Source organism: Caloenas nicobarica, chromosome 8, assembly GCF_036013445.1.
Source record: "Caloenas nicobarica isolate bCalNic1 chromosome 8, bCalNic1.hap1, whole genome shotgun sequence".
Taxonomy (NCBI): Eukaryota; Metazoa; Chordata; class Aves; order Columbiformes; family Columbidae; genus Caloenas; species Caloenas nicobarica.
This window is the reverse complement of record NC_088252.1, coordinates 6,245,691-6,258,045: the sequence shown is the minus strand read 5'-3', so window position 1 is coordinate 6,258,045 and position 12,355 is coordinate 6,245,691. Positions and strand designations below refer to the sequence as shown.

Here is a 12,355-nt window from a genome sequence, read left to right as displayed (position 1 = left end):
GTTTTCTTTTGCTTGGCCATAGGCTTTGCACTTTGCATGGTGATGGGTTTCATGCTATAGCTTGGGGTCCTCTTACTTATTTTTAATGTGATATAGATTCCCTAGCTGGAGCAGACACAATGCCCCAAAACATTTATGTGTAACGCTGTAATGGCAGTGGGTTCTGTTTTGGAAATTATTTTTGCAAAAATCGTTTTAGTGATGTCTCTGAACTATCTGTCTACTCATGTCTTGCTCCTTCCTATTTTGACAAAAAGTTTAAACCTGACTGTTAAACTTTATGCCTCTCCAGTGCACAGCAATAGAAACACAGACACAGCTTCTATGGACATTTATTAGAGCACAGTTTCTGTACTGCCAAATTAGAGAGATTCCTGAAAGGCCCATCAGGGGACTATACCCAGAGGGGATATAGTGTAGAAAAAGCTCTCTCTTCTATTTTGAAACAGAAATGAGAAGCAGTGAAAAATAGATCTTTAGCTTATTCTCCTGGATGTGACTCCTGGAAATCTGTTTTTTTACCCCATCTGTAATATGAGAAAATTAAGTTTTGCTGTGAGCTACCATGGTTATGAGCACTGTGGGCACCTCAGATACACTTCAAGAGTGTAATAAACACACTTTGGAGAGGGGATTGGATGAGATAATTTTCCCCCTGTTTACCTGACAAGGCACAGGCACAACAGGGGTAAACGCCTCTCTTGGGACTGAACTGCTGTGTGTAAGAGCACAGAAATAACCTCCTTGAACCTGTATCAGAAAATGGAGAAGAGAGGGTTTTTACTGCGCCCCGATTGCTTATTTCCCCTCCCTCCCCTGTAGGTTGGGGAAAACCTTGCCCACATATTACTAACATCTCTGAAAATGTTTCTTCTCCTAACTGGGTTGTGCAGGCCTGGCTCCCCTGCTAGAGAAATCAAATGGTGCCTGTACCTGAAATTTGCTCTGACTTCCTGGAGATTAGTAGGAATGAAGCCTGCAGTTTTTATGGTAACAGCCCTAAGGCAGTATTCTGCTTCCTAGTCTCATGCAGGACACTAATGCTTTCTATCACCTTTCATGTAAATAACCTAGACTTTACCCTTGGCATTTTCAGAGCTGTAGCGCAGCGAGTTGCCTGTTCTGCTTGATTTCATTGTCACTGGAAGAGCATGTGCTCCCACTGGGGCTTTGTTGTGACTTTTCTAGACAGACACTGCTCAGGTTAATTTGAACAGGGTTCATGCTGCCCCTCAGGAGGTGGTGCTTTGTGCCAAACTATTGGCTGTGTTCTCTTTGTTTAAAGAAAGTTAGTCCAGGAAGAGTAAAGCAAGCCAGGTACAGAGCAGCAGCATGTGGCTATTCAGGGGGCTTATTTTGGTGTTTAGTTTTGGAAGGATGTTTTGACTAATTGCTGTCTGCTAAAGAAGAGGCTTCAGCATCAAGGCTAGTAGCAACATTTGTGCTCGTGGGATATAGTGTGGGCTGATAGGGAGAAGGAAAGATGCTAAATAACTACTGCACCTTGATAGCCTAAATTCTTGGTTCAGTGAAGGATGGGTATGTTGGAACTGGGTGTCACAGCAGCAAAAGGAAGGGGCAGTAGTGAAACAGAGGTGAAAAATGGCTGTGCCGATGGGACCCGTGCTCACTGACCAGCTGATGTCCCAGTTGCCCACAGTCACTGATAATTTTGGGGGGTGTTGACTGACAGCCAGCTGTTTCAGGGTGGATGAGAGGAGACAGAAAACATTAAAGGTTTCTTAATGTGGCAAGATTGGCAGAAAATATTGGTTTTGACACAGAAACGGAGAACAACCTTGTTTACATTTTGGATTTTGTTGATAGATTTTTTTTTTAAACTTTAAGTGAATGTCTGCATGAGAGAGTGGGTTAATCTGTGGGTAGGTGGTATATCTTTTTGACAGTGGTTTGTATGATTGTGTGGTTTTTTAAATAGACAAAAAATCTTGTATTTTTAAATTTTAAGCCTGATTTACTGTGGCATTAGAGGCAAAGAGCTGTGTGTATATATTTATATGTTTTTCTTTCTTAAACCAGCAAAATTTATTAATTCAGTGAGATCTGGCAATGGTATAGAGTTTTCAAAGTTCCATAAAGTTCTGTAAGTTTTGTAAAATCCATCAGGCAGGTAGAGGAAGGAGTGAGAGATGCTATTTGTACCTCTAACTGAAGAGAAGAATGTTGTGATATCTACATGGTACATCGCTGGGGACTGGTGCCAATACATCTCTGAAGGGAAAAGCTTTATTTACATGTTAAATACCAGAACAGCAGTTTTTAGCCGTAAAGTTGTAGGACACTTCTGCAGCTGAGGGGATGACTTGTTGGCATGATCTGCTTCACCCTCCCATGAGAGACACTTCCTAGGAAGGAGTGAAACTTTCTGTGAATGTAGGTGTGTGTAGTAGTGTGTGAAAAATGAGTCCACTACCTGGCTGGTCATTTCTGTTCTTAGTACCTTGCAGTTTTCTGTGCCTTCTCACTCTTTTCTAACCTCTCTAGCCATAATCATCTATGTTTGTCTACTAATGTACTACTTACTTAGAGGAGCAGGCATCAGAGGTGGAAAGAGGTGCTCTGTGATGAATGCTGTATTTTGTCCTCCAGGGCATCTGAGTTTAATGTTTGTTGTCTTTGTTTTCCCTCTCTTGTTGCAGGCTGGAATAAGCCCATCCATCATGTCTGCTGTTGCCTTGGACGTCCTGCCGCTGAAACTGCATCCATTTTCCCAGAGCACTCCAACAGGCTTGGACTGCGTGGGCTGGAAGCGGCGCATCTCCTCTCCTGGTTTGTATGCTAGTCTTAGTTGGAAATCAATTATGAGAGAATTAAGCTCTGGTCTATTGAGCATGGAAACGATGTGATAAACATTCTAACCTATTTATTTGGAATGCTGCATCCATGTCTGTGCAGAAATCTGCTTTAGCGTTAATTCTTTCATGTGCTTTTCATATTCTGGTGAGTTTTCTCCCTGAGTAAATAACCAGGGTTCTGTTTAAAAGCAGTGGTCAGCTTTTTAGGGAAGATCACTAGTGGCAATGATAGTGTGCTTGATGTAGAAATGTTGTCTCACAAGAACTCTGGCTCACCTAGGATGATGTCATATGTATATCACACTCTTGATTTAGGCTTCTGCAGATGAAACAGACTCTCTGCCTTGTGTTTGCTGGAGAGCGCTATGGCAGGTATGATGAGTTTCCTCTCAAGTTGCTAATTAGGCACTAAAGCAACTAAATGAGAGGAAGTTTCCTGTACTGAAAATAAATCATCTTAAAGAACAAGTATGCTGTATTTTCATTAGGAGTGTGCATGAAGTACCATGTCTGCTTCATTTCCAATGACTGACACTTTCTCAGAATTAAAATGTAAGTCGCACAGATGATTAAACAGTGAGGCGTATCTTTGCCAGGTTTTTTAATTCTCCATCTGACAGTGCCTGCCCAAACGCTGCAGATATCTCTATCAGAGCACTTTGGGGTGGGATAAGAAAAGCGGACTACAGAAGACTTGTTTGGTAGTTAGGAATCTAGATGGGAAAAGCCAAACACCGTTGGGGGGTAAGCTGCCATTTCTGCCTCAGAAAGTTTCTTTGTAACATTGATTAAATGCTGCTGGAATTACCTAGTTAAGGGACCATAACATTTTGCTAATTACATCAGAGTTGAATGGTCATAATATTTTGTCAAGCAAAACTGGTTTACTTTCTGACACTTTATACAACTTATGCACAGAGTCATGAGGTTTCATCTGAAAATAAGAAAACAAACTATTTATTATCATGGTGTCAAGAGCCCTACCTCTGCTCTCTCAGCACTGAAGGCTTTGATCACTTGCTGTCACAAGCATCTGGTGTTGTCCTAACACTTAGGACCAGCTCCCTGGCTGAATTAAAAAAACTGCAGCTTTACTCCTTGGAAATCCCAGGTGGAAACCCATCATTGTCAAGTTGTTTATGCATCTCTGCCATTAGCTGAAATCCCCAAGTGCCATTGTCATAGGAGTAAATTCTGAGTCACAGCTGATACAAATTTTGTGATAGTTCCCAATTGGGACCTTAGGGAGTTAAAAAATAGAAATGAATTTTGGAGGGTAAATAGGGAGAGTAAATGTAGATTGACCAGCTGGTAGCGCTGTAGGTGTTTATCTGCTATCTAGAAATGGGGCATGAAACCAGAATCATCTGTGATTCACACAGTATTCCTGATGTGGATACAAGTGAATTTGAAACTATGACCTAAGCCCCAACCTCTAGAATTTCTGTGTAAATGTAGCAAAACAAAAGAAGTGCAGCAGAACCCTTTTTCTACTACCAAAAACTATGCTAGTTGAGGGGGAAAAAACCTGATGAACAGAGGAAGAGCTGTAATGCCACTGCCACAGCCATCCCTGTTAGCTGCTGCTTGTGGCCTTTGTGTGAAGCATTTGGGGATGATGTGTGTGTGCACGTGTCCTTCCTGTAGTAGGGTGTAGCTGGGAAGAAGACTGCAAATTACTGAAGCAATACTCTTAAGCTGTTGGATCAGTTTTAGAATTGGGAATGTCCTTGAGGCAGCAGTAGTGCAGCAGAATGTTCTCTTTGACTCTGGCACAGCTTTGTTGTGATACCTGTTGCTTTTGACAGAGCTGTACGTTGTTTAAAATAAACATAGAATTAAACGATGAATCAATTTAATTTTGAGGTTCCTAACTCTAAAGCTGCAACTACTTGGATTAATAATCCTAGCGTATGCTTTAGCCATAAAAGACATTGGATGTGAAAGTACTGTGCATCAGTACTGTATCATTCCATGTTGAAAATATGGATAAAATTCTCACTCCCAAAGTCTGCGCTGGCCACCTTATGCAGAGAATGCTGCCGTGACTGTATTTTGGAGCCCGTGCTAGTTCTTTGGGTATGACAAGATGGTTGTTATGATCCCAGCCCAAAAGGTGCCCTACACAGCTACTTACCCACTACCTGAGGACAAGAGCTTACCTGGGCACAAACCTACTATTTTGAGTGAGGCTGCGTGTTCCTGACTAGAACATACCACGAGTGCTGGAGAAGAGCTTAATATTAATGCTGTATCTGCTGTGCTCATTGGCTTTCTCTGACCAGTCACTGTCACTAGGACACTGAGACATTGTTTTTTATGCCTTTATGTCATGCTGGGAGACATGAGGCAGGTTCAAATGTGTCATTTGGGTATCCCAGCAGTTGGGATCAGGTGTATGGTGGTGCTCTTGGTCACTGGTCAAGTTTTGCAGACTGCCCTGCTGTCACCTCCTCTGTCCAGAGCCACCACTTGAGAAAACTGTAAGGAACCAGTAGATGGCTCTAACATCTACGAAATAAAGAACAGCTGAGGTGGTGCTGATCTCTGTATTCAGTGAAGACTGAATGAGTCTCGAGCCTTTTCAGAGAAGTATATAGGCTGGATACCCCCACCAACACGTGTGTGCACACACGCACCCCTGAGGTTAGCAAAGTTAATTGTCCTCTTCAAACATCAGGAATGTCTGAACATTTTGGAAAGACCTCCTTGGCTGCCACACACTTTTTGGCAGGTAGTATTGATGAACATCAAGTGTCTTTCCCTTTTATATGTCTTGTTATGCCCGTATCTTCATTGGTACCTTGCAGTATGTATCTGTCCTTACTGCCTGGTTTACTGCAGTGTTTGGATAGGCTGAGCTAGAGTGAAAGACCAACGTAGGAAACAAGCCGCTTCCTAATGTAGATATGGGAATGCTGTTCTGCTTTTTGGCAGACTCTGAAGTTCTTGAGAGACTATTTGACCTGGGAATCACCCCAGGAAAGGGGTAAGAGGGAATGGCCTAAAATGTACTAGTGAGAACAGTGGTAGGATAACAAGGCTTTGGGTTAAAGCACTGGACCAGCATGTTTGTCTTTGGGTTGTCTTACTCATCTTTTTCTTCCCCATCCCTCTCCTGAGTCTGATATCTGTTTGTTTGTGACCTGAAGACACTGCATAAAATCAAGAATGTCACTGGGAAGCTGTTTGATGGACAGTGAAGGCAGCTGTGAGAATGTAGCTGTGACTGGGCTGAAGCTGGGAGGTGAGCAGTTCTGGGTGTGGGAGCTACTAGCCCACAGGTCTAGAGCAGAGGGAACTCTCTGGGGAGGTGCTGCCATCTCTGAGCTTTTCCATTGGGACTTTTCAGGAGAAAATCACAAGGTGACACAGCGACAGGCAGACATGGGTAATTGTCACTGCTTTCTGTGCTTCTCAGCTAGAGACTTTTCTATTCTTGTGCCTGCCCTCGTTACCTTTTCCCAGGTGTTTCTCCCACTGTGCTGCATCTCAGAGAACATGTGAAACTTTTGGATAGGATCACATGTATGACCATAAACCTTCAGGGTTTGTCATACCCTCATAGAGAGAGAAACTTCTAACTAGTGCATTACAAGATCAGGCTTGTAGCTGTGCTATAACAGATCTTAAACCTGTATTACTTAAAATCATTATTTAAATGCAGATTGAATCTTTTTGGTGGTTTTTCCTGTGTCTTGTCAGATTTAAAGAGCCCAAGATATTTAAATTTCCTGCTATCAGATATCTACGAGAGATACCCAGGAGCTCCAGCGCAGTGCTGGTGTTGGTTATGCCAACCAACGAGGCATGAATTCATTCTGACTGGTGGGTACCAGTGATGAACATACCAGTGGCCTTGGAAATCTTGTGTAAGCAATAAGAATAGGCCAGCCAAGTTCTCAAAATCTGAATCTTTGTGGATAGTCTGGAAAACAGTGACCAGAGTGATACTGAACTATCCTCTGGCCTCACTGCTACAGCGGAAAGTATTTCTCAGAGGCGAAGGGACTGTTTGTTTATTCAACATCATGTGGCCAACTTTCATCTTCTTTTCCCAGCTATAGATGGCCTGTTAAGCTCACACTTGGCAACAGTTAATGTGAAGATGTTTGACAGCCACTGGAGAAATCTATTCAAGAGGGAAAATATTAGCTTAATAACAGGACTTCATTATGTCCTGTAAATATTTAGCAGTCCTGTAGTTCAGTAAAATAACAAGCTGAGATATTTATTCCATTTTTGTCATTTGAGTTCTTGAAGGGACGCAGAAAAATGTGGTACACAAGTCCTCAGAAGTGTATCATTGTAGCTGTAGCATGAAATGTCCATTCCATCCTCATTAACCCATAGAAATACATTGAATTTAAGTGGCTAAAAAGCACTTGTGTTGCCTACTGTATTTTTCACTTTATCTCTGAATCACAGAAAGATTAGACTCACTATGTCAATCTCAATCCTGTTTAACCACAGACACAAATATTTGCATTCTGTGAGGTCTCTGATAACGTGCTCACTCAGAGGTTTTCATCCAGCCCTAAAAGCTGGGCCAAGTGATGGCTGAGTTCCTGAAAATTTGTCTTAGTAGGTTGAGTGGGATTGTATGTATTGGCTACCAGAGTGAAAGATTTAGCATACCAATAAAAACTTTCCATAGGACAAAGAGTGAAAAAGAGACTCTGAATGATTCTGGCAATTGCCATTCAAAGCTAAGGACTACAGGAGAACCCAGTAGAGACTAAAAAATAGGGCAGATATTTAGGATCAGGCTGTCCAAGGCTCAGGCTAGCCTGACTACCTCGATCAGCCTGCACAGTGTGATCCTTAATCTCTAGTTGGAGTCAGTTGCTGCTACAGCAACTTAGGTAACTTCTCTCTCTAGCGTCACAGAAGAAAATCTTTATGTAGATTTAACAACAACAACAAATCTGTGGTCACATGGAAGCCCTCTGTAATGGGTTGCAGTTTTGAACTCTGATATAATATTGTACTTTCTGCAACCTGGCCTTTTAATATTTTTCCTCTCTTTCTATTAGAAACTGCCTATCCAGTACATACATATAATCTGCATACCCCTGTGGCACCTCCAGCTAGGATTGCAGTGCTATTGTCTCCGGCACTGAATAAACATCTTTTGGTGTTTGCCAAGAGCAGAGAGTCCAGACAGTGGGAGGGTTAGCGGAGGAACAGGTGGGGTGATTTGAGCAGGTTGAGGGCAGAGATCTCCCAGGCAAGGGCAGTTGCTACAGAGGCTCTGTAAATAATGTCGGGTTTAGTCGTTCAGTCAAGGAGAGATACAGGGATGTGGAGTTTCCTTCTCATGTGCCAAGCTTGGATTCTGAGGAGCAGGTGTAGGATAATTAGGAATGAATTGTAGCCTCTCCTTAGCACCTTTTGTGTCTGAAGAGCTGTACTGTCCTTTCCTCTTCTCAATGCCCCGTGCTCCACATCCACGGAACAGCTGCATTCATCTTACAGGCCATTGTAGAAACGTTATTTTTGCTACTACTGCGGAGACCTCTCCTGTAAAGAATAGCTGGAATGCTTAAGGACTCAAAAGCTGGTTCAGCATTGTTGGATGCTTTGTAGTAACCTGCAGTGATAGAGGGCAAAGGGGTTTTTTTTGTTGTTGTTTTAGGAAATACGCAGTAAAATAGAAGTCTTACTGAAATAAAATAACCCTGCTTGTGCACAGATGGTGAGGCAGAGTCAAAAGGATCTCTGTCAGAACAGGCTGTGATGGCCATATAATAATGTGGCTTTATTTACTTTGGACAGAATTACCTTACACAGAAATAGTAAACCAAGCATTTTTTGATTCTTCTGTGAAATTAGACTCCTAGTTTTGGGTTTGGGTGCCTAAACATGCAATCAGTGTCTAAATGGCAGGAGCAGTTTGGTATTTCCCAGCATGTTCCTTTGTGTCCCATCTATGGGTGGCTGTTGCTTTCCCAGCTGTGCTGGTGGACCTGAGCTCCTTGTTTACTTCAGTCTGAACCCCAAGTTACAGAGTCTCACCTGGCTAAATTTGAGCTGATGTGGATAATCTCACACTGAGGCAATCTAGTTCTGGTTTTACACTTATTCTGGTAGCTAGTTAAGAAGTTTTATAATGTTTTCTGCTGCACGTGGTACAAACCATGTGACTACTCTTAAATTATTTTGGTAGTTTGACAAATCTGCCATTGTAGGGCAGGTGTTTTAGCAAAGTGGCAGTCCAGAAATGTCCTGTATCATAAAACCCCTGTGATGTCCCAAAGGTGGTGTTAAACAGTACAAGTATTTCTGCATTCTCAGGAAACTAGTATTCTTTCAGGATTCTTTTTATAGAGGCACACTGAATCACATGTCAGGTAATGAGAATATAAAACTTCTGAATTAAAAAGCAGTTAGTGATGCTGTTTCACTTGGGACTGAGGTATCTTGCAAAGATCACACGCTGAAATAGGGACCGTCCCAGGTCTACACTCTTGGAGTGGATGCTAAATGACTTTTCAAAGCTCCCAGCTGCAGCCTCCCCAAATATCAGTCTGTGCTTTTCTGGCTTGGATTTTGGTTTGAATTCTTTTTCTGAGGACTTACAAAAATAGTTTTTTAATAGCAGCAGCCACCGCCAGTTCTTAACATGATTAGTTTATGTGTTAAGTCCTTTCTGAGTTCTCAAGGGAAGCAGATAACACAAGGTCTCTCTCACTTGGGCATTTTTAAAATGCATGAAATTCTATTATTCCCCCGTATTTATTTTTAATCTGACAGTTCTGCTAAATTAGGAGGAAAGATCTCTGTCTCACCCTTGCTTTTTTAATGCCTTGAAATCGGCTTTAATAAAAATCAGCTGCTAGAAGCTGCAGCTGAGAGCAGCTGAGCTGCCACAGAGGGAGCCTCCTTAGAGGACCCCTATGATGTCAGGATGCATCGAGAGAAGCAGAGAGGAGGGTTGGAATCCAGCTCAGTGCTCAGACAGCACCGCCAGGTACCGCTGCCCTGCGAGCAGCTCTGCCCGATTCCTCCCGCAGCCCAGCAGAGCCCCTGGCTCTCCCTCCCACCCGCCTGCATGAGGACCCAGCAGTGCCCCAGTGAGTCCAGTGGGGCACACAGTGGAGAAAACTGCAGTAGCAGTGGGAGCTCCGGGCTCTCGCCGGGTTCGGACTCAGACAGCAGCGGGGTGGTGTGCGGTGGTGGTGGGATGAGAGGCGTCCTGTCCAGATACTGGAGCTTGGAGAGTCTTCACTCTGCCACAGGTAAGGGACTTTTTTTTTTTTTTTTTTTTCCTCCCCTAAAAACTGCTCTGTGATATTGCACTGACCTTGAGAAACCAAATCAAACCTTCTAGAAAAAGTATGTAATTTGGAAATGCGGTCTCTTAGTTATGAGAAATAACCATGGCATTCAGTGTTTGCTAGTTGTACCCTCTGCAGACTTCCAGCTAAAACAAAATTACATAGACCCTTAATATACTACTTAAGTCAGAACGTGTGAAACAGATTCTTGATGGCTTTGGAAACAGTGCTTAGGCTTCTACTTGATTAAAGCTGCCCTTTCCTTTTGGAACAGCATTTCTTCTTTCAGCTTATTTATATAGAGCCCGACATCAGAGCTGACATTTCTCATGTAAATTCCAGTGTAGCATATTGCTGCCTTTAGAAAATGTCCAAGTGAGGTGCTGTGCAGCAGATGAGCGCTGGGTAGGTTTGCACTGCTGTGTACTGAAATGGGGAAAGGCAGTTCCCTGAGCCAGCTGCCCAAGTTTGGTTTCTGTTTTCCCATCCTTGGTTTAATTTCTTTTTAAACCAGAGATTTTTGAGGCGTGTTCATATAGCCTGGATCTGGCATCCTAGTTTTTAATCACTGATGTGCCTATTTAGGGTTTGGATGTTTGAACTGCAAGCATGGGAAAGAAGCTTTCTCATTCCTAACTGATACTAGCAAAGGACCCTGGCAATTGTGTTAATAAGTGATGGCTTAGCTGTTTAGGTTGTTTCTTGACTGTTGCTGTTACGAGAGATTTTTAGTAGAGCTGCCACAAATTAGTTCCTCTCTTAGATAAATTCAGACAAGTGCCTTCAAGGCCACCAGTGACTGCCATTTCCTCAGTAAAAAGTACTACCAGCTAGAGGCAAGGCTTCGGAACAATTTTAGGTGTAGTTCTGCGTAATCTGCTTTAGTCTCATATACTTTTAATTATTGAAAGTTCTTGTAATTCCGTGTACTACTGTAGATTTGAGGCTGTTTAATAAAATCTCCAATGCTCTGGAGTTCTCTGCTGAAGTGAGAGCAACTGCACTATCGTATGGGGAAGGACTGCAGCAGGGTGGGCAGCCTGTCTGACCTGCCAACCCACACACCAGACTGTCCAGGTGGACAAGAAGCGCCGAACATGTCCAGTGTGTCCTGAGAGTCCAGGGCCAGGAAAAAAGGCTCAGGGTGTGATTGGGCCATTGGCACTCCATTTTGGGGAAAGATCTGGCCTGCAAATGCAAGGGGATGCAGTGCTGCATCTCAGTAGCATCTGCCGGCTTGTTTTCTCCTGTAACTGGGAACGTAAATAATCCCCAGCACAGCTCTGACATTGTCATAAAGTAGCCCTGGCACAGGATCCTCTCCAAAGTGTTACTTAAAAGAGTTGCACATGGGGCAGTAGTGGTAGTTCAGTCCCCTCTGTCTTAAAAGATTTGCTGTTAGCTGCCCTCCGTGGATGCATTCTTGGGCTTAATCAGGTCAGTTGATACAAATGACGTACAGTGATATAAAAGGAATGTTGATAGCAAAAACTTGGAAGCTAAGTCTCTTTTTCTAGATGCTCTTTTGTTTCCACAATATTCTTATGCCAAAGGCTGCGAGGCATGGTGTCATTTTGTGGATGCTGTGTGCATTTAGCAGCAAATGCAGAGGTGAGAGGAAATAGAAAATGGTATGGAGACAGACTGAGGACAGGGAGAAACCAAATTAAGTTTCATACTTACAGTATTGATATATCAGTGCAATAATAAAAGCAGATCACTGCACTTCAGGCTCCCTGGTGCCTCGAAATACTACAGTTGGTAAGTGTCCTATCATGTGCAAGAGATATCTGAGCAGTTTGCCTCTAATTACTAACAAAATTCAGGTCAGAATTAGGATTAAACCTTGAGAGCAATGAATTTTCTGAAAGAATTTGTTTTGCTTTGATTCTGTTCTATCAGTATTCTTCTTTGGATTAAACTAAGGCAGCCGTGGTAGAACTGCTCCTCGCCATCAAGACCAATTGGCTGTCAGAGGAGCAAGGCAGGATATTTTTTTTGAAGCATGTGCTAAATTACATTTTTGAATGGTAAAATTTAATACACTGTGTAAACAAACAAACAAACCAGCAGGAGCAACAGCAGCTGGCAGTGCATTACATTAGCGGTAACTAGAATGCATGGCAACGTTCTTGCCTTGGAGGTGCAGGGCGTCTCCACAACAAGAAGTCGGGGAAAAAAAAGTACAAACAGTGTGGAAACACTACGAATTATCAGATGGTGCATTAAAAACGGGCTGGAAGATGAGTCAGCCTCTTT

At 42.8% G+C, this 12,355-nt stretch overlaps 1 protein-coding gene across 1 annotated transcript in view; it reads left to right on the top strand.

The window, feature by feature from the left end:
• Positions 1-12,355, top strand: part of ARHGEF4 (Rho guanine nucleotide exchange factor 4) — a 225,812-nt gene that overhangs the window by 105,978 nt on the left and 107,479 nt on the right. Inside the window, exon 5 of the mRNA XM_065639832.1 lies at positions 2,661-2,790. Within this exon, the coding sequence (XP_065495904.1) occupies positions 2,661-2,790 (130 nt within the window). The remainder of the gene's footprint in view (positions 1-2,660; positions 2,791-12,355) is intronic.